Source organism: Toxoplasma gondii, chromosome X (assembly GCF_000006565.2).
Source record: "Toxoplasma gondii ME49 chromosome X, whole genome shotgun sequence".
Classification (NCBI taxonomy): domain Eukaryota; phylum Apicomplexa; class Conoidasida; order Eucoccidiorida; family Sarcocystidae; genus Toxoplasma; species Toxoplasma gondii.
In genome coordinates this window covers 2,670,796-2,691,345 of record NC_031478.1, presented here as the reverse complement: position 1 = coordinate 2,691,345, position 20,550 = coordinate 2,670,796, and the positions used below count along the sequence as shown (strand labels likewise).

General features: G+C 54.3%; 2 protein-coding genes across 2 annotated transcripts; both read left to right on the top strand.

The window, feature by feature from the left end:
* The first annotated feature begins 104 nt into the window (after nucleotides 1–104).
* On the top strand, nucleotides 105–11,993 carry TGME49_224920 (hypothetical protein). Its single transcript, XM_002366125.2, has 8 exons — nucleotides 105–2,444; nucleotides 3,467–3,554; nucleotides 4,216–4,357; nucleotides 5,232–5,691; nucleotides 5,929–7,631; nucleotides 7,959–9,755; nucleotides 10,239–10,311; nucleotides 11,139–11,993. The coding sequence occupies exons 1-8, from the start codon at nucleotides 1,557–1,559 to the stop codon at nucleotides 11,265–11,267; spliced, it is 5,280 nt and encodes a 1,759-aa protein (XP_002366166.1). The 5' UTR covers nucleotides 105–1,556; the 3' UTR covers nucleotides 11,268–11,993.
* Nucleotides 11,994–13,526: 1,533 nt separating this feature from the next.
* On the top strand, nucleotides 13,527–19,897 carry JMJD4 (histone lysine demethylase JMJD4). The gene is made up of 3 exons (XM_018780071.1): nucleotides 13,527–16,341; nucleotides 16,859–18,425; nucleotides 18,859–19,897. The coding sequence occupies exons 1-3, from the start codon at nucleotides 13,708–13,710 to the stop codon at nucleotides 19,641–19,643; spliced, it is 4,986 nt and encodes a 1,661-aa protein (XP_018635965.1). The 5' UTR covers nucleotides 13,527–13,707; the 3' UTR covers nucleotides 19,644–19,897.
* The last annotated feature ends 653 nt before the right edge of the window (nucleotides 19,898–20,550 follow it).

Here is a 20,550-nt window from a genome sequence, read left to right as displayed (position 1 = left end):
CCATGAAATGCATTCTTTCTATAACACCCGACCGGACACGTAAAAACATCCAATCGAAGGGGAGAAAGAACATCGGCTTGTCTCCAAAGTGTGTCTTGTCTCAACAGCGCGCGCGGTCACGCCTTTGTCGGAGGTTCGGCCCCGCTGGCAGTGGTATGTGCATACCGAGAAAAGCCCCCTTTTCCCGCACGTTTCTCCAGTTTTCGTTTCCTCCATTTCTCACACACGCACAGATGCCCATGGAGTGGAGGGATCAGCAAGCGTCGGTGCCTTTCAGAGCCGTCGAGCAGACTCGTGCTGTCCCTTGGACTCGCGTGGGTGATTCTGCTTGTTCCTCCACCCAAATCGAGCTCCGCTGCTCAAGATACTTGGCGTTTTTGGAATTGAAGCCGACACACCACGGTTTCCCTGGTTTGTCTGCTCAGGTTCTTCTCTGGCGAAAAACGTCTGCACTCTCGTCTCTTCGCCGCCTCGGCCTCTCCAAGGGGGCACCGGGATCTACGCAGTTCAGCAGACGGATGCTGAGATGATGTCGCTCGGTTGGTTTGTTGAAATCGCACCTTTGTCATTTTCGAGGGGAGAGCGGACATACGTTTGCGCTGGTTGTCTCCACGTGAAACGATGTGCTTTCTTGCAAAGTCTCTGCGTCCCTTCTTTTGTGGCGCGTTTGTCGTAGACTTCGTCGAGCACCCTCGCGATACACTTTATACGCGTCTCCTTCCAAAACCTCCCCGTGTTTTCTGAAATTGCTCTCATACCTGTTCTATTAGACGACCTCAAATGAGGACTCGTCGGGATCGGAGTCAACGTGTAGATACCTTCGTCTCGAGTCTGTGAGGAGGGGCAGCTACGCTGTGACCCGACATCGCGCCCAGTAAATGAATGCTCAGTGGTGCGGAACCTCCGGATCGGAAGTCCGTCCATGTGTCTGTTTATATTTTCTGTTTTTGTGCCGATAGGTAATGCCACAGGTTCTTAAGTCTACACCTACGTGCATGTATCTGTGTACAGAGCTAGTCAAGAGCACGTAGGTATAGCTGTTCGTGCATAGTGTCTCGATGTAAGCGTTTCCGCGCTGCTCGTTTTTGCTACTTGCGCGGCCACACAATTGCAGCGAATGAGGTCCTGTGGAACACCCGAGAAGAGGGATGAGTCTCTTGCTAAGACTCTGAGGAGACTGAGGACAGTGGGAAGTGGAGGGACAGTTCGCTTCTCGGGACGAATCCGCCCGTACCCCTTCCAAAGAGCCGTTTTGACGATGCGGTTCGCTTCCTTTTTAGACCGAAAGTGTTCGCTTCCTCTCCGTCTTCTCGCCGTCCTCTCTCTCACTTCCTCACCTTAGACGTTCTCCTCGAAAACTCGCGACCACGTTTCTCTGCGGCCACCAGCTTGTCAGTGACAGGTCGCTTCTTCTTTGCATCTCTTCATCTGCACACCTCTGTGAGCGACGTCCCGCTGCTGCCCGCCTCTGCTGCGTCTGGTCCTCTCTGTCATTTTCTGCTCTGCCCGCCTTTGTCGCCTGCTCTGGGTGCACCTTCTCCATTCTCTTTGTCGCCATGAGGCGCCGGGGTCGCTACCGGCCTCCGGGGGAGTTGCTGATGAGGGTACCTCTGTTTCTGCTCTTCGGCATCGGCTTCCTCCTCGCGGCGGGGACGTTCTTCTTCTTGAAGGGATTTTTTCTCTCCAGAGTCGAGCTCGGCGTGTTCTCCTCTGCCTCGGAGTTGCCGTTTCCTCTTCTCTTTCCGCATCTGCACCCGACTGCGGAGGCCAGGCCCCCAGCCACAGCCCAGGAGCCTCCTGCGACAGCGCGAGAACGCGTCGGAGGCACCCAGGCGCGACAAGCAGACGGGGATCGAAGGCGTGCAGCCTCGGCGGAGTCTTCTCTGCCCTCCAGAGGTCCTGCCGCTTCTGCCAATCCCCCCGCTCCCGGAGCGCCCTCCAGTTCTTGGGTCTCTGTATATCCGTACGAACGACTTCTCCTCATCCTCGTAGACGCCCTGCGCTTCGACTTCGCGTGGTGGGAACCAGGGAAGAGGCCAGTCCCGCTGCCTCCGCATCTGAAGACTCCTCGCTTTTCTTTGACGCCGTGGCGAGACCGCGGCTCGGCCTCCACTTCCCCCTCTCCTTCCCCTGACTCTGCTGCAGCCCCACAGGTGGAGAAGGCGCCGTGGACGCAGCCGAGGGACTTGAGCTTCTTCTCCGAGTTCTTCGGCGAGGTGGACAGACACCTAGAAGACTCAACGAACTCCAGTGTCGAGACCCCCGAGGCTCCCCCCCACCACAACTACATGCCCTTTCTCCACTTTCTTCTCGCTCACGATCGCCACCTCGTCTCGACTTCACCCTTCTCTTCCCGCCTTTTCATTTTCGAGGCTGACGCGCCGACAGCCACCACACAAAGACTGAAAGCCCTCGGATCTGGAACGGTGCCCACATTCTTCGAGGTAAGGCAGCGCCTCTCTCTCTCTACGTTCCTCTCCAAGAGAGCCGTTGCGTTTTGACCTTGGCAGCTGCGCCGACGAAACACCTCACCACGGTACCCACATACGTTCAGAGGTATTACAACCGTAAATGAATGCACGCACGCATATGTGCAGGTATGTGCGTATACGTACGCGTGTAGGGGCACATGTGAATGCATGCATCTGCGAGTGCTCCGGAAGCAAAACCAGTGGACGTCAAAACCACATGCCGACCACGCCAACACACATCGATGTGGTGTCGCAAGATCTCACTAGTGCCATGAATATATGCAGGTGTGTATGTAGGTCCACGAATGCATGTACGCGTATGTATCTACATGTATCTATATATGTATAGGTATGTATGTATGTGTCTATGTATGTACATATATGTATATGCATATATACATATACGGATGTTTGTATGTACTTTGGTGTTGAGAGCGGGACCTGAAGAGAGAAGGGTCAATGGGCGACGGTGTTTTCGTTGACCTCCTCTGTCGAGCTCTTTCTGTCCATAAGCACATGGATATGGCTGTCCAGCCGCAAAGGCGCGACAACGTTTTGAAGGGGATGTTCATTTTTCCCCTATTTCTCCTTTATGGAGCTGTCGATATCCGCCTGCCGCTTCGTCGTTCGGGTGTCTGGTGTTGTCTTCAACTTGTCTATGTCGCTCGCGGATTCGTGCGTCGTTGAGTGTTAACATCCGCCTTTGCATTGTTGATTTGTCGTTGAAATATTTCCACTCAGAGACTTGACCTCACCTTGGCACAAGTAGATCGTCTCCAGTTTTCGCCACATTGTGTGGTGACTTTAATTTCTTTGGGGGGAGCAAAGCATCCTGGCCTAGGTGCTGACGCTTCTCTCGTCTGCTCTTCCTCCTCTTTCGCGTGTTCCCCTCTGCCTTCTGTCTCGTCTATCTGTTCTTTGCTTGTTCTTCCCTTCCTCCGGCCTCATCTTCTTGTCTCGGCACTTGGTATTCCTCGGTTTCTTCTTCCCTTCAGATCCGCGAATCCTTTGACTCGTCTCGAATGACTGAGGACAGTCTGCTGTGGCAGCTGCGCAACAGCGGCAGAGCGTCGGTGGCACTCGGTAAGCGAACGAGGTGGAGGTTCGGTCACGGGTGTGTAGCTCAGCCGAGCAGACAGAGATACTGAAATACCTCTACTGCCTTGGACACTCAGTGTGTCTCGAGTTACCAGATGCGTACGAACAGAACAGAAGTAAGAGCGAAGAGCGACTGCAGAAGACAGGTACATCCACGGAAAGGCAGAAAGTCGAGAGGCATAGAAATAATCGCATAAACGACGGCTGCAAAGGACCCTCAAAACGAGACCGCAGGTGACGTAGTTCAAGCGGGAAAAGAGTGATATTCTGTTACCTGTCGTTGTTCACCTTCAATCTTTGCTTTCTCAACACTGTGCTCTATTATACTCGCTTCTTAGTTGACGAGTCTCAAACTCTCCTGAATACATCTTTCTCTTCTTTGCATGCCTCTCTCTTCTCTTCTATGTCTCTCGGCTTTCGTGTCTCTCCGTCTTTGTCTCTTTCAGTCTTTGTCTCTTGCTTGGTTTCTTTCTTTCTTTCTTTAACTTCACTCGCCTTCGGCCTCTCTGCTGTCTGCACCGGGGCTGAAGGCTCGCTCCTTCATGGACTGTCTCTTCGCGTCGTTGGCGGATTGGAAGGGGGGCTTCTCCGAGGACCTCTCGCCGTTTCTCGCTTTCATGCACTTTTTCCTGTTGACTTCTGTCAGGTGACGAGACATGGGAAAGCCTCTATGGCCACTTGCTGACCGAGTCGCGTTGCTCGCCGTCCTTCGACATCCACGACATCCACACGGTCGACGAAGGCGTGCTCCGGAACCTGGGTGGGTTCCTCCCCTACGCGGAAACCCAGTGAGGCGGCGAAGCAAACGCAAGGACGAAAGAAGAAAAAGAAGGAAGGCGCAGAAGAACGAAGAAAAATAAGAAAGGGGAAGAAGAAGGAGAAAAGAGGAGAAGGGGAAGAAAAGAGAAGGGGGAGAGAGAGGGAAGAATCGAAGACGGGGAAGGGCTGACAGAGAGAGGCGTAGCTGACTCAGAAGCAGGTGAAAGAGAGGAACAGGGAACCGGCAGATAGGTGCAGAGGCGCGAGAAAGAAGAAATAACGTGTAGATTCCACAAGGGGGTGTCGTGAGCAGACGATGGGACTAGATGCTTAAGAGAGAAGATAAGGAGTTTCCGTGGAACACCAGATCGACGGCTTGTCTTATCCTAGGGTTTAGAAACAAAATCTTTGCGGCGCATGCAAAGGGGCAGATGTCGTCAGGTCTTTGCGGCATTTCGATACCTTGGTTTTTAGACAAATCGCGTACCGTTTTCCTCTCGTCACATCCATCGCTCTAGGACTTCCTCCCGTAGTCGTACATCAACTCTCCGCGCTCTGTGTTCAGCGAAGGGTCCCCATTCGATCTCAATTCTGTGCGCGAGTTCGGTTAAACGCGCCTCCTTTTCCTTTGTGTTTCTCTTTCGTTTCCTGTGCACCGTCTGCTTCTCGCGCGTTTGCAAGGCGTCCGTGAGATTCGCCTTGTCTCTGTTCGTGTGTTGGGGGTTCACCGTCCGTCTCCCGCTAACTGGCGGTATTCGCCTCTCTTCCTGGGCAAAGTGGCTCTCTAAACGAGTGGATCCGTTCGGTGCTGCAGCCGTCGCGTGCCTGTCTTTCTTTTTTGTTTTCACCTCTCTCTCACGCCTCTCTTCTCCGTTCTCCTTTGATTCCTCGTCTCTTCCGTAGGTGTTGCCCATCAACTGACCTCAACTGCAAAGGACCCGCCGAAGGTTCTGCTGCTTCTTCCACGTCTTCCTCCCCCGTTTCCTCTGTCTCCGGCGTTTCGCCTGTGCACTGGTCGTTTGTGGTCGGGCATACCCTGGGCGTCGACCATGTAGGACACAAAGCTGAAGTTCGCAGTCCGCTGCTGAGCGCCAAGCTCAGGCAGATGGATCGCCTCATTCTGAATTTGGTGATACATCTGCTCGAGCAGTCTGCAGACGAGTGTGGCTCTGCAAAGGCGCGTAAACAGCAAGGCACACCTGTCTCAGTCCCTGCTTCCCCGTCTTCTTCTCCGTCTTCGTCATCTAGTGGAGGTTCCTTGGATGCTGCCTCGACACCTGCCGTCAACCGAACTCTTCTGATGGTCATGGGAGACCACGGCATGACTGATGATGGAGCCCATGGAGGCGCGCTGAACGAGGAAGTAAGTGTGGAGGAGAGGGAGGTACAGCGTTTCTGGACTCGAGCAATGGATGCGTTGCTCGCCGTTCTTGTGCTCGGCAGTTGGGAGTTTTCGGTTCTCTCTTGGACAGCCAGGCCTTCTTGTTTCCTCGGCTCCGTGTTTTTTGTCTCTTTCCTGTTTTTACGCTGGACAGAGTGGGAGTGAACTCTTCGCTTCTGGCTCGGCCGCTTGTGTGTCCCTTGTCGAGTGCGCCTTCAGATCGACGCAGCTCTCTTTGTCTTTTCGCTGCTTCCCTTCTCGTTCACCACCGCGGATGTGGACAACTTCGGCTCTCCTCTCCCGCTGTTCCCAACGCCGCTTCCACCCTACATCCGGCACCACTCCGCAGTTTCCTCCGTGTCTTCGGTTTCCTCTTCTGTCGACTCGACCTCGTCTCCTGCATATCGACCGAGGCGGATTCGGCAGGTCGACTGGACGTCCACTGTTGCTCTTCTTCTCGGTCTCCCCATTCCCTTTTCCTCCCTTGGCTCGCTGATCCCCGACATTGTTCCGTCGCTCTCCTCTTTCGTACCCGCGTGCGGTGCCCTCGCCTCAAACGCGTCTTCCTCTTCTCCTCCACCTTCATCTTTACCTTCTTCTGCTTCTCTGCACACATCGCTCGCGTTTCGTTGCAACGACATGTTCTACCTGGTGCAACTGCAGCACATTGTGGCCTGGAATCAGCGACGGGCGATCGACGCGTACGTGGAAACCACCAACTGCAGAGCGGTGGTCGACGATGGCCGCGTGCGCCGTTCCTGGACGCATCTTTCTGAGCTGTTTCGGCGTCTCCAGAGTCTCCTCGCGCGTCTTCCTCCCTCTTTCAAACGCCGCCTGACTATGCAAACAGAGGACATCTCGGGTGTTAACGAGGGACCAGGTCGCGAAGGCAACGGACTGTCCACGAACGGCTCCAGGCCGTTCGACGATGAAAGGTGGACCGATAAAGCAGAAAGTCAGAATGACCCTTCATCCCCTCCCCTGGCTGCGTCTTCTGTGGACGGACTGGTTGCTGAGATACTGCCGGTCGCGTCTGCGTACGCGCGTGCATGCGCGGAGTTTTCGCGTGCCGTCTTCGATGCCAGCAAAGTCCAGTTTTCGACGTTCGACAAGTATCTGATCTTCATGGGTATTTTGGTGTGCATTGCAGCTGTTGTCGTTCTCCAGTGGCTGCTTCGTCTGCACGAAAAGAACGAAACCGCCGGAGAGCCGAGCGCACAAACAGGCACTCCCCTAAACGCAGATCCTCGTCCTCGGGGAGGCTTCATAGGGCAGCCTGCGCCGAGGAGTGAAGTGGCGGCACAGGCTGCAGAGCGAAGCGTAGAGAGCGGCGGGGACGCCCGCACTGATCCTCAGAATGGGCTGTCGGGATCAGGCAAGAAATGCGAGGCGGGGGAAAAAGAAATACACACAACAGACGAAGAAGCAGCGCTTCTGTGCGCCACCTCACCGAATATTCAAAAATCCTCCGGTGCGAGTTTCCCAGCAACTTCGCCTTGTCATGCAGCGCTCGCGAGCCCTAGAAGCTCGGGTGTGTACTTGTCTGTCTTTTCGTGGTGGAGGAAAATCGCGAACTTCTACGGAACCTTCGTGGTCGGGCCGGTTCTCGCCATCGTCGTCTACAGCGACTGCTACTGCATGCGCGAGCACGCAGCCGTCCGCTTCCTTCTGTCACTTGCGGTCGCGGCTGTCGGCGTCAGTCTCTTCCTCGCGACTCAGGCGTTGGGCTCCACGACCGCGGTCCACCAGCCAGAGGGGGCACAGAGCTGTAGCGAGCCACCGCTCGAGGGCGAGCAGACAGCGAGGCTCGAGCCGAAGAAAGGGGGACAGGCCTCAAGGCGACAGAGACTGAGAGCCGAGAAGGTAGCACAGGACGACGGATTCAGAGGGCAGCGACGGCGACTACGCGAGAATATGTTCAAGTAAGATCGAATATACAGTTTGCATTTCATGGAAAGATGAAGAGCCACATTCATTACACGTTCTGTGGATCTCAGTGAAAACAAGAGCGAAGATGATGCAGTTCTTGGAGTTTCTTGTTTTCTTCGTTTTTTTTCGCCTGTCCAGTTCGCAAGTATCACCCGGCTTCCTGTTTCATTCTTGCCCACTGAATATTCTCTCCGTTCTCTGCGTCGTCTAGTCTGTGCTGTTTGCTGCTGTCTCTTTCGTTTTTTCGGGAGACTTTTCCCGCTCCCTAGGCCTTCTCTGGCTTGCATAGGAGTGATTTTATCTGCTGCATGCCTCTGCAGAACGCTGCTTTTGTTGGTTCTGCTACGAGTTGACGGCCTCGTCGACCCTCTCGAAGCGCTGCCGGGATCTCAGCCTGCACCGATTGTCATGGACTCTGCGTTGCTCTCTTCCTTTCTCGTTTTCCTCTGTTTCCACTTTCTTACCTCTCCGTTCCTCAAATCAAAAGCTTCTTCCTCTCCCTCCGCTTCTTCCTCTTCTTCCTCTTCTTCCTCTCTCTCTATCTCCGCTTCTGCGTCTTCGTTTCGCAGCCAGGTGTCTGCAGCGATTGCCCGCGACGCCTTCTTGTCGCTGACTTCATCTGTGGTCCAGTGGAGTTTTCGGATTCAGTGTTTTGCGCTTTCTCTCTACTTTTTCTGCCAAGTGCTGACGAGCTCGAGCTCTTCGTTTGCGTCTGCTCGCGATCCGGCCATCGCTCTCTGGCCGTGGGCTGACCTCTCTAGCAGCTTCTTCTCTTCGGAGCTGCCTTTCTTTCTCTCTTGTTCTCTGCTCTCCGGGATCTTCGCGCCAGTCTTCGCAGTGCCAGCCTTCTTCTTCGCGCTGCTTCGCTCGCTGCACTCCTGGGCAGGCGCCTGTCTCTCCTGGATGTTCCCGCTGTGCGTCGGCTGGGGCGGGAGAGGGTCTAGCGAACTTGCAGGCTGGGTGGCGCGCCTCTTGGAAGTGGAAAAGATGCTTTTCACCTCGAAGGGAAACGCGAGACTTCTCGAACGCAGCCTGCGTGCGTCGGCGCTCGAGCACCTCCGCGACCTCGCCCACCACCTCGTGCGTCTTCTTCCGCGTCTCGTCTTTTTGCTCACTGTTTTGACCACCGGGTATGCACTCGCGTCCTCGACGGTCTTCGCTCTTCCTTTCTCGAGTCGACTGCGTTGTCGAAAACGCAGCGACGAGACTGAGAAACCGGGGTCCCCTACCCAGAGAGAATGGGTCGCGAAGCGCGGTTCACTGCCGCCCACAGGCGCCGAGCAAGCAGTCGCCACCGTCGTGCGGTGCCTCTACACTGTGATCTGTGGCCTCCTTCCATCCTTCATGGTTCTTTTGGGAACAGCGAGGATCTTTCCGCTCTTCATCACTCTCGCAGAGGCGGCGCTGCTTCTCGACCTTCTCGTCGCGGAGTTCTATTTGCCTGCGGACCAGACGGCGCGAACGCGACTCGCGGTCCAGAATGAATGCCGCATGTGTCGTCTCGCCCGCAGTAGCTTTCCGGAGTCTTCGTCGCCATTCTCGGCTCTGCGCGTGACTCCATCGTCTTCGTCAGGGGAGGAAGATTCGCAGCCGCCTCCCAGTGAGGCGGCTGCGTCCACCGGTCCCCGCCGCCCCTTCGCTTCCTCACTCTTCCTCGTTCCGGACGGACTTCTTTCAGCCTCCCTCGTCCTCATGACTTTCCACGTCTTCTCCATCACCGGCCACCGAATGACGTTCAACGACATTCCGGTCGAAGCTGCGTTCGTCGGCCTCACGTCCTTCCACTCCGTCTACTCAATCGTCCTCACTTTCCTCCACGTCTTCTTCCCCTTCCTGCTTCTTCCTCTCGTCTTGGCGGTCCTCGTCGCGCTCCGCTTCTCCCATGAGGCGCACGCAACCTCTCAGTCTCGGCCTCCATTGAAGGCCTGCGAGGCCGACCAGACACACGGCCAGAGGGGCGCCGCGGAGGAGTCGCAAGCCGGCGAAGCACATGCGAGGGACCCGGACAAAGACCGACAAGGAGAGGCGTCTTTGTTGGCACAGGCGAACACAGCTGACGAGGGCCGCAAGCTAGAACTACAGGCGCTCTCCCTCGACTTTTCGCGCTTCGCTGTCGGGTCAGTCATCGCTATCGGCCTCCGCGATTGCGACAGTCTCCCTCTGAGACACGCCCAAGCAGACAAATCTCTCCTGCCTTGTTTTTCCGCGATGAGAAGGCCCTGCGCGTGACGCCACCAACATTGGCTTCTCTCCATGCAGGTCGTTCCACGTGCACAGATGCGCGGAGTGCATCACCCCGTCTTTTTCGATATCGTTATGTCTCCAAGCTCACATGCTCTACGACTTCACTCACCCATATCTATCTGTATACACATATATTTTTATAAGAGATTAAATAGTGATATGCAAGTGTAACGCGTTGAGCACCGTCAGTGTCGCTTGTTCATTTAGATTCGTGCGTGTGAAGAGGGAAAGAGGGTCTTTTAGGGGTGTCTGTTCCGAGTGTTCGTCCCAAGAGTTCAAGCTGCTTCGCTGGACATCTTTGACGGCAGCATTCGTTCCGTTTAATGGTCCTGGTGTGTCCTCCTTTTCCTTCTCAGGCTGATTTTATTTGCAGCTGTCCGTCACGCCAATTGGATGATATCGCTCTTCATCCTTCGGCGGCATTTGATGGTAAGAACCCTCTCAAGGCTCCGGGAGAACATGCGACTTGGACTGGACGTTGTTCCCACCTCTTCTCGTGTTTTTTCGAGAGTGTAAGGGCCTATAGCTCTGCAACGTCCAAGAAACTTAGTAAGAGCGGAGTGGGCGAAGCTTGCAGGCGCTCGCAGCTGCTTCCTCTGGTCTCCCACTCGCTTTTTTGTCAAAGTGACCATGAGCACTTCGGCTTATCCATCTGTAGCTCTGCCGTTTCCTGCTTCCTGAGAGCAGGGGAATGTGTCACCCGAATAGCTAATCTGGTGCACAGCGCAGACGCAGCCATGCTCTTTTTCGAGCTTCTGTTTCTAGATTTCATTTCCAGAGTGAAGGAAGTGACGCCGAAAGGCGGTGTGGCTCGGCTTATGTTCGGCCATCGGCTCCCTGGCGCCTCATGGCTGCTCTGGTTTTCGCAGGGGCTTTCCTAGGCTCTGCAGATCCTTTCGCTCCGTCGAGCGTGTGAGAGACACGCCCTTGGCGCCGCAGGAGCTTGGGGCCTTCATAGCTGTACGCGTTTCGAAACATCACGCGGTTTTATGATGCATCGTTCCACAAATTATCACCGAGACACTTCGACGCTGAGAGGCAGGCGGCCGCCCGCAGGAAGTGGCTTTCAGAGTATCTTGTCGATATTTATGTAGGACATTCGTGGTGGATGCAGCTCTGGCTGTCTACAGGTGCTGCAGGGGCCGAAACTAGAGGATTCGCAAAGAGTATGAGGATCCTCGACAATGATGCTCTCGTTTCGGATACCCTGCTAGCTTCCATCTTCGGGTCATGATGCATCTGTTTTCCTCATGTAGGTCTGGTCCGTCTTCGCTCCCAAATTCCTCTACGACGCCCAGGGACTCTTCACTGTGCACTTTGTTGTGTGTCTCTGCGCTGTCTTCGTTGGCGCCGTTGTTCGCAAATGTCAAAGCCTGAATCCCTAGACCCTAAAAGGGAGAAGCTGACGAGCGACGCGGGGACAGTTTGCCGATCCCAAGCGGATCTTCAGTGCTCAGCGGTTCCCGCGAGGGTGGCAGCTCGAGACCCACACACAGCGCTTTTTATGTGCGCATGCACTACTGACAAAGGCGCCTGCTGCGCCTGCAAAGGGACGTTTTTGGAGAAACGCAACTTCGGAAGGACGAGATCCTCCTGGTTCCTTCTGGAGTCATGTGTTCACACTGTCCTCTCCACAGTTGATTTTTGTCAAATTGTGCGTGTCCGAGCGACATCCATTTCAATAGGTACATCGCTGAACTCCCTCACCGGTCGCGCGTTTGTGTTGCGCGGTTGCGCGGTCGAGTTTTTCTCGATTGCCGTCTCGCCAGGGTGTTTTTTTTCAAGTGGATGTCTGAGCATTTCAGTTTTCGCCGTCTGTTGCCACTCGTGAGGCGGCGGTATTTGGCAGCTGTCGCTGTGGTTCGTGTCGTCGCTGGTGGCAGGCTCGTGTGTTGCCGTTCTGCCCCTAGGTGTATCACAGTTCCTTCCCCTTGTTCTTGTGCGTGCCTCGCCTTCTTTTCTTTCACCTCCATTTCTTCTCTTGGCGACCGTTTCTTCCCCGGTTTTCCCCGCCGCTGCTCTTCCCTTAGTGCCATTTCTCTCGCAGACCGACCGCCTAGTTGCACGGACGTACAGTTACATCTACCTGCAACTCGGCTGAAAAATAGGCCTCTGAGCACAAACACACAAGCTGCTCCACGGCACGGTCAAATCAAATGCGTTTTCGTGGCAACAGAGATGCTCAGTCACCCGTTAGAAAATGGCTAACGACTGAAACTCCCGAGTGGTTTTCCGTCCCCCACAAGCACACCGTTTTCTGCCGGTGCTTTCGCGCACAGACTACTCTCAAACTCGTCGACAGCCTTCCAGCCGGGTCGCCATTCACACACCGGCACTTCACTTCAGCCTGAAGATTGTCTCCTTTCTGGGATCCCAACGCGTGTTGTCGGACACTTGCAACTCAGCAACTTAGGAGGTTCAGACAACACAGCGAAATGCAAACGGTGGAAGCTAGTGAAGCTCAGACGGAATAAATTGTAGCTTCTTCTAGAAATCACTTGACGCTGCGGGCGTTCGAAACTCCTCGGCTATTACACAGACGATGTGTTACCAGGATAAGTGAGCTAAGCGGATGTAGAACTAAGGTCTGCAACGCCCCTAAAAATGTAACGTGGACAGACAGGGATAATCTCAAAAAAACAGAATGCGGGCTACGCGTGTGGCAGGACAAAAAGGCAAAAAAGGGTGCATTGGAAAAAAGACGCGTCGCGTTTCACTTTGCGGGCTCTAGCCACGTTGTCAGAGGATCAATTCTGCAAAAGAAAGTGTCTACGCACGCCGCGCATATCAAATGCTTGCTCCCCGCTGTGCGGGACAAACTTTGCTAACAAGACAAAGCTGAGATCCACTTTCTTCTGCTGTCTACATGTCAGCCTATGTTCAATTCCAACTTAAGGTATATGACCTCCGTCATTCACGTAACTCTCCACCAGCATCGTCTCAAATGGTAGTCCATAGCGTATCATGGTCGGCCACTGTGATGCCCATAATCATTGATGTTCTAGTTTAGTTGATATCGCGAGCATGGCACTTTCTTCGGCAAATTGACATTAGCGAAAAAGATTCCTTTTTGAAGACTGTGTGTACTCATTTTCGTGGCCAAACGTGACAGGCGTCAGACGACAAAAAACACCGGCTGGAGTGTGATATGACAGTTTCTGTGAACTTGCTTGAGTATCGGACCGGCGGCGGTGTGTTGGAAGCTACAGAGTTTTCAGCGAACCAGGTTTGCTCTGATGAACCTAATTTCCACCGCATTTCCGCTGCAAATTGGTGTTTCAAGTTTTCTAGTGAGCGCTTTCAGATGTTCTGCTGACGGGCATGGAGTTAGCATCGCATGCAGGTCGGCACACGTACGGCGGCAACAGAGTATACGGTGTCTTTAAACAAAGCGAATGTTGGTAGCAGGATATCCGTTCAGTGGAACAATCTTACGCCTTTTGTACATTCCATTCAGGCGCGTGAAACCATTCACCAATCTCGTGTTGAAGCCTGATGTGCAGTTTATCGCATTTCTCTTTTTTAAGAGGCATGCAACGGCGAATCTTTTTTTGCATGCGAGTAGACTGCCCGGTTCTTCGTTTCTTCCGCTGCTGGCTTTCCCTCCGATTTTCTTGTTCTTGCTTCACCATTACCACTGCCAAGCCTCTGTGAAGGCTCCATTCTTCGCAGTCTTTTCTGGGGCGGGTTTCCCTTCTGTGGCGCGGACTGTCTGTCGACTGAGTACCCAGCTGCTTGAGTCTCCGACCGGCCGACTCAGAGCACATACATCGGTGCACCAAACACGCGAGTTTTCTGGAAAGGAAGGGTGTCCTTGGAAGAGAAATGGCGACCGCTGACAAATCAGTGGAATCGAATGGAGAGATGGAAGACAAAGAAGATCTACGGAGAGAGATGGACCTTGAAACCGATGAGAGCAGCGACGACCCTCTGGACTACGTCGATGTCTGGGACCACCAGGATCTTCCCTATGAGACTTTTCTTGAGAAGTATTTATGTGCCCGAAGACCTGTGGTAATTCGGGGCATCTCCTCATCTTGGCCTGCCTCCAGACAATGGGTGCTTCATTCCCGGGACATCCAGAAAGAAGACGTTCCTCAGTCTCAGTCCTCTCAAGCGCCCGCCGCGTCCGGCGTTTGCTTTGCAGAAGCGTTCCCTTCTTCCTCTTTCTCGTCTTTCTCTCAGTCGTCTACTTCTGAGCCCTCTTCTTGCTATTCTCGCTTGCAAGACGGCCTTCTCCGAGCAGCTCTGGACAGGAGCCGAGCGAAAAGGGGAGGCAGACAACGCGAGAACCTCCAGAGAAGATCCTCTGCGTTTCAGGCCTCTAATTCGACACTTCCCCAGGTACCCGCGTGGGATGCAGAAGAGACAGCAGAGCTCGACTCTTCAGCTCTGTCGCCGTTGACAGAGACCTCGAGCAGCTCCTCACTTTCTTCTCCATGCACCTGCTGCAGATGTTCTTCCTTCTTTTTGTCGCCTGCGGAAGCCGCCCAGTTCGGCAGACCTAACCTCGTGAGACTCCACGACGCATTCTGTGCACAGTTGGGGGCCCACACTAGGGTGGCGTTGAACGAACGAGGAGAGGTGCATGCACAGCGACGAGAAGACGAAGAAAGCGGCGGGAGCGGAGGCGAAACGGACGAACAAACCGGAGCGGGAGACCCGCAAGTAGTGGACATACGAGAGGGAGGAGACCGACTAGGCAGGGTCACCACTCGGACAGCGGACATAGAGCGTTTAGGCAAGTCAGACCGGCGCAAGGGAGAAGACGAAACAAAGGAGGGAGGGAGAGAACTGTACAGGCGCAAAGGAGAACGGAACGGAGAGCGCGGGGAAACTAGGGGGACGGCTGCGACAAGACCTAGATCTATTCAAGTCCCCATTGTGACTTGGGCCTGCACCCAGAACGGCGCATGCAGTTGCTCACACAGCGTCCGACCGGGATGCCAGACGGTTGAGGAGGTGTCAGAAGATTATACGCGACATAAGCAAGGCCATGAAGGAAGCGCAGCAGAGATTACGTCATTGGCGACACGGCGCTCTGTCCCCCTCGCTGCTTTCCTACACTACTGGGAGACGAAGCGACAGAAGGAAACCGAGGAGACAGAGAAGGCAGGAGATGCTGAAGAGCCCTGCGAGAGAAAGTGGGAAAGGAGGAATTTCCGACAGTGTCAACCACTTTTGGCGTGTTGGAAGTCAGGCACAGACCGAAGGAACATCTCTCCAGATTTCGCGCCGCCTGTCTCCCCTTCGGCCTCGATAGAGAAGACTCCGCGTTCCTCTTGCTCTCCTTGTTCTTCGCGTCCCACTGTTTCACGTGCAGCCGAGTGGTGGCTCTCTCCAGAGGAAAGAGAAATTGCGACGGAGCTGTCGCGTTCTCCGTCGCCGTGGTATCTTGCGGACTGGCACTTCGTCGTGGAGGAACAAAAAGCTGAGAGAAAAAACACTGCGGATGCGAGCCACGAGTTCGCCGGAGACACCGGGACTGCAGTGCCCCAGAGGAGACACTCCAGAGTGGCTGGACAGAGTCCCAAGGAGAGGCGGACGGAATCTCCCGAAACGCTGGACCCTGAGATACAGGAGAGGGAGGCTTCAGTGGACCCTCGGAGAGACGCTGCGACCTTCGGTAAAGTGAGGGAAGACATGGGAGACGCGGAAGCCAGACACCGAGGCAGAGAAGATAGGAGGCTTCGAATCGCGTCGCCACCGCGAAAGACAGAAGGGGACGGAGAGTCGCATCTTTATTTCGCCTCGCAGTTCTACCACGTTCCCATGTATTTTGAAGACGACTGGTTTCTAAAGGCTCCGGTACGAGACCGAGAGGACTACCGCTTCGCCTACCTAGGCCCGCGGGGGACGTGCACACCGTGGCACAGCGATGTGCTCGGAACGAGCAGTTGGTCGGCGAACGTTTGCGGGGTGAAGCGCTGGGCGTTTGAGAGGACGAAGCGGCACGCAGCATTTCCAGGTCCACTTCGTTCTTCGCCGTCGCTCTACTCTTCTCCAAAGTCTAAGTCGCCTGTTTCTGCTTCACCAGACGCCACTTCCTCGTCTCCTTCTGGGCCTTCTTCGGCTGCTGCCAGTCTTCCAGACGGCCTGCGAGCCTCGCGGAAAAGCACTCGAACAGCGCCTGCACAGGCCTCGCCATGCCGGGCCTGTGGGCGCCGGCATCCACGCCAACAAGAGCGTCGTCCTCTCTCGCGAGACCAGGCTTCAGGAACTGTCTGTGCTTCCGTTCCTGCCCCCATGTCTTGTTCTTTGCACCCCCAGGAAACGTGTGCATCCTCTTCGCTTTCGGCGACTCCTTCGCTGGTCCTCTGTCCCCGACCTCTCGACGTTCTGATGCAGTTCCCCGGAGAGTGTGTCTACGTCCCCTCTCACGTCCACCATCGTGTCTGCAACGTGACCGACTGCATGGCTCTCAACCACAACTGGTGCAACGCCGCGAACATTCTCCATGTCAGTCGCTTGTGCAGAAAGCGTGTGGCAGCGGTTTCCGGCTTCCATTCTCGCGAAGGCGAACGTCGTGAAGCAGTGCTCTGGAGTCTGCGAAGAGATCTCACCTTCCTTTTTTTCGTTCCCGCATGTTCGAAAAAGGTTACCGTCTGGAAATGGTAGACAGTTTCTTTGATGGAACCGTAGTGGGTGGCCGGGCTTGGTGGTGTAACCTACTAACTTCCCGGCCAAGCAAGTGTGCTCGTGAGAGTGCAGAACCAAACAAGTCGTTGCTTCGTTGCGCAGTTGGCAATTGGAGTCTTCCATTCTGCGTCTATACGAAGAACTAGATTCGTTGTGGATGCCCGGATCACCTGGCAGCAGTCGTGATAGGTTGGCTCCAGCACCGGCCTCGTGCTTCTGTCCCGCTCTCTGGCGGCTCTGCTTCGTTTTTAGCGTGTAAAGGTTGTGCCTTGAAGGGGCTTTTTCTTGTCTCTCGTTATGTTTGCCTTTGTTCTCTTCGTCGCCTTTGTTTGCTCAGGTCGCCGATGCACTTAAGGAGGACCTCAATGCTGTACGATCCTTCCTCATTGAGGATTTTCCCGATGCTCGCCTCGTCCTTCTGAGCCTTGCTTCGCCTTCCGCGGAGATGCCCCAAACAGTTGATAGTCCTAGACAGGAACAAGAGGGAAGACAAGTTTCGCAGTCTCTGCTTTCGGATCCCTGTGCAGTGGGTTTGCCTGCTCCGTCTGTCTCGTGTCCGCCGGCTTCGTCTCCGGTCTGCAGTTCTGCTCCCTGTGCTTCTTTAGCTTTTGGCTCGCCCCACTCTGAAATGCCATCGGGAGTAGCTACGCTGGAAAGGAATCTCGTCTGCGAGATATGCGGACGCAAGGCGTTCCCAACTTCTCTTGAAGAGAGAGAAAATGCGAAGAAAGAAGAGCCTGGCGACACGAGCGACTCAGATGCCAGGTTGATGGGTGACGGTGGGCTCTCTGGAACCGTCGGTGAAGTGGTCGACGAGTTCGCACTTCACACTGGACACGAATCGAGAGTCTACCTCGCTGCTCACGAGAATAGAGGCGAAGGCAAGAGATCAAATGCGACTGCGACTGTGAGACAGGAGAGTCCCTCAGAGGCAACAGGCTGCTTGCGTTGCGGAGGCAACACAGAGGGGGGCTGGTCGAGCATCGCGCCTGATTCTTGTGTTTGTTTTCCAACCCATAGGTTTTTGAGACGACGAGACAGGGTAGTGGAGGAGCCAAAGAGCGAGACAAGAGACCAGACGGACAGGGGGATCATCCAGCGGAGAGACCGCGCTGAAACGACGTTGAGTCGAGCAACACGTTCATACGCCGAACTGGTGATGTGCGAAGAGAGGATTCTGTCTGCAAACTGTGGAGTCACATTCTTCGACTTTTTCTTTTTCCTTCTCAATGTCGCCCGCGCAATTCTCCTCCCGAGATTGAAGAGACACATAAATCTGCAGAGCATGCGTGACGTGAGCAGATCATCGAGAGATGCGACGACGGCGGAGGACGATCCTGGCAGCGACAACGTCCTAGTCCTTTCAGCTACATGCTCTCACAGGCGGAGTCGACTCGAAAGAAATGGAGTGGTGGATTCGTTGCGCCTGCAGTCTGCTTCGAATGAGGGGGAGTGTGACGCGAGTGAAAAGCTGCCATCAGAGGAAAGGAGACGCGCAGAGAGCCGCGGAGATGAAGAGGAGAATGGGCAGGAGGGAGAAGCAAGATATGGAGACGAGGTGACACAGAGAGCTGCGGGAGAGGGGGAAACAGGACTAGCGGGGATCGGGAGGAAGCAGTCTGAACGAGAGGCGAAACCAATGACGGAAAGACAGGAGAAAAGGAATCAGGCTACTGTGGACGAGGAAGCTATCGCTGCGAAAGCAGAAACGAGCCGATCCAAAGGAACTGATATGCCAACAACGGCGGGCCAGCCGGAAACTGAAAGGGATGCGAACGCAGTTTTGCAGTGGACCTTCGATATTCTTGGGGCGCTCCGGGTGTTGCTTCTTCTTCGAGCTATGTACCGTGAAGGGTATGTTGCTTTTCTTACGCGTGCGCAGGTGGAACTGAGAAAAGAAAATGGTGAGTCGATGAAAGAGGGCACAGACGCTTTGCACGCAGTTTTGGCGTTTACTATACGCAGACCAGCGCATTCCCGAATGTCACCAAAGCAGGCTCAGGATACTCCCGCTGCCGCTAACTTGTCCTGTTGACCTGTCAACGGCTAGGAGAGGGCGGCGTCTTGTCCTGTCAAACCTTCCGGCTCATTGTGTGGTTCGTTCAAACCACGGGTGCCATTCGGGAAGCGGGCGACTCTCATGTGGATCACATTGACGCCTTCAGGGGCATCTGTGTTTTCTTCTCCAAGACGGGTTGATCATTCAAGGTGTTCGGGCCATATGGCAATCATTCACGATGGCGTCCTTCACATCTCTAGAGGGAAGCGAGGGGCCTCTGCGCGTTTGTGACCGGTGATAATTTCATAGTTGTACTGTGCATGCTTTGTATGTCACAGGAAAGAAACAGTTGAAAGCATCCAGCGCACAAATCGAGAGTGGCAAGCTGAATGAAGTCCCTTGCTGGCTCTGTGGAGATGAAGGTGACACTTCTCTCTCCAGTGAGGTAGCAAAGGAGCGAGTTGACTTCTTGCTTCGCGCTTCGCGTTCAGTTCGACACTCAGGGTCGTCAGACGAAATGCGAGCAGAGTGGGAAGACGGAGAAAAGGAATCAGAAAGCGAGGAAGGCGAGACAACGCATGACAAATTTCTCGCTATCGAAGACTACCACTTGACATTGCAGGAGTTACTTGCAGCTGTCCTCAGTCTCAATCAGGTGCTTCACGCGAGGCAGGATGGCTCTAGAGACAGGACAGTCCAGTGTCTTCGCAGGTTGATTCTGGAAGACACAGAGAGCGTGCCATCTGCGTTTGAACAGCGTGAGGAAGAACACGCTGGGAGGGGAGGTGAACCAAGCTGCCGCCTACAGAATATGGCAAAGGAAAGTCGAGAAATCATGTGTAAAAGTGGGAACGGAAACGAGGCGGAAAGAAGGGACGTGAGATTAGTAAACAAGGTAGACCTGGACGTGAGTCCAGTTCAGCTACAAATCTCTGAATCCATGCAGAAGCTTCGGCATCAATGCTGTCAAGCTCCTTATAGTGCCTGTTCGTTCTCTGAGGGTCTTTTACCCTGTTTGAGCTCTCTGGGTACGCACGAAGTCACGACAGAACTGTTGTGGGAGCAGACAAGGAAACAAATGCAGTATACGGAGCAATGGGTGATCAGTTCTCCACGTCCGTGAAACAACAGTCAAAGCAGCGAGTCAGCCCTTTTCATTTTTCCGTACGCGCCACCCTGCAGCGAGCATGGGAGTATCTGGAGAGAAGAAAGTTAGTCGTGAATCCGGAGAATGTGATCGCTGCACAGGCAAAACTGGTTTCTGGTGCAAATAGAATTCACGGAGTTGTCTCTCGTGGCCCACCTCAGGCCTGCTAGGGAGGCAGCGGGAATGTCAATCGTATGCCATGTTTCGTCTGTATCAAAGAGAAGAATCGAAACGAAACTCGTCCTGTTTAAACACCCCACGGTAACTGAACATTTACGCGTGCGCAAATAAAATTGGTGCGAGCTCAGTGTTGAGAAAAGTAATCATGTGTCAACACAGTAGCGATCACTGCTGTTTATATGTGTTTTTAACAAAGAGCCTTTGGAGAGAGCCAGGGTGTATGTGCTTGTCCAAGATTTCGTATTCGCCTCATCTATATACTCCGCCTCAGCGATTGAATCCTGACAGTACTTGAACACAGAAACGGTACCAGTGTGGTAGGCCAGAAAGCCCGTAAACGACCGATGACATCGTCACTGTCGCAGGTCCCCCTGTCACAATTCTCCTTTTTTAACGTGTTTATCCTCCAGGATCCCAAAACAACAAGTATACCGTTTTCGTCGCCTATTCAACGCCACCGCACCGTAAAAGTGAGAAACAGTCTGGGGAACGGTCTAAACATTGAAAGAAAAAACAACGTATTTAGCTGAACTGTAGTCTCTTCTATGGCCACTACTCAGCGTCTATCAAACGTACGTTCGTTTCCTGATCTCCTGTATATCCCAGTTTTTTGCCTCTTCATAGGGGCAGTGTCTGTCAAACCCACAATCTTGGACGTGGTCACCACACGTTACTGGTTTGATCCCTTTCTTTCCGGGCCGAA

Coding starts and splice junctions, on each gene's coding strand:
- TGME49_224920 (XM_002366125.2), top strand. CDS start 1,557: ATGAGGCGCCGGGGTCGCTACCGGCCTCCGGGGGAGTTGCTGATGAGG. Junction 3,555..4,215: donor CAGAGCGTCGGTGGCACTCG/GTAAGCGAACGA, acceptor GACTTCTGTCAG/GTGACGAGACATGGGAAAGC. Junction 9,756..10,238: donor TTTTCGCGCTTCGCTGTCGG/GTCAGTCATCGC, acceptor TTTCCTTCTCAG/GCTGATTTTATTTGCAGCTG.
- JMJD4 (XM_018780071.1), top strand. CDS start 13,708: ATGGCGACCGCTGACAAATCAGTGGAATCGAATGGAGAGATGGAAGAC. Junction 16,342..16,858: donor ACGCCGCGAACATTCTCCAT/GTCAGTCGCTTG, acceptor TTGTTTGCTCAG/GTCGCCGATGCACTTAAGGA. Junction 18,426..18,858: donor GGAACTGAGAAAAGAAAATG/GTGAGTCGATGA, acceptor TGTATGTCACAG/GAAAGAAACAGTTGAAAGCA.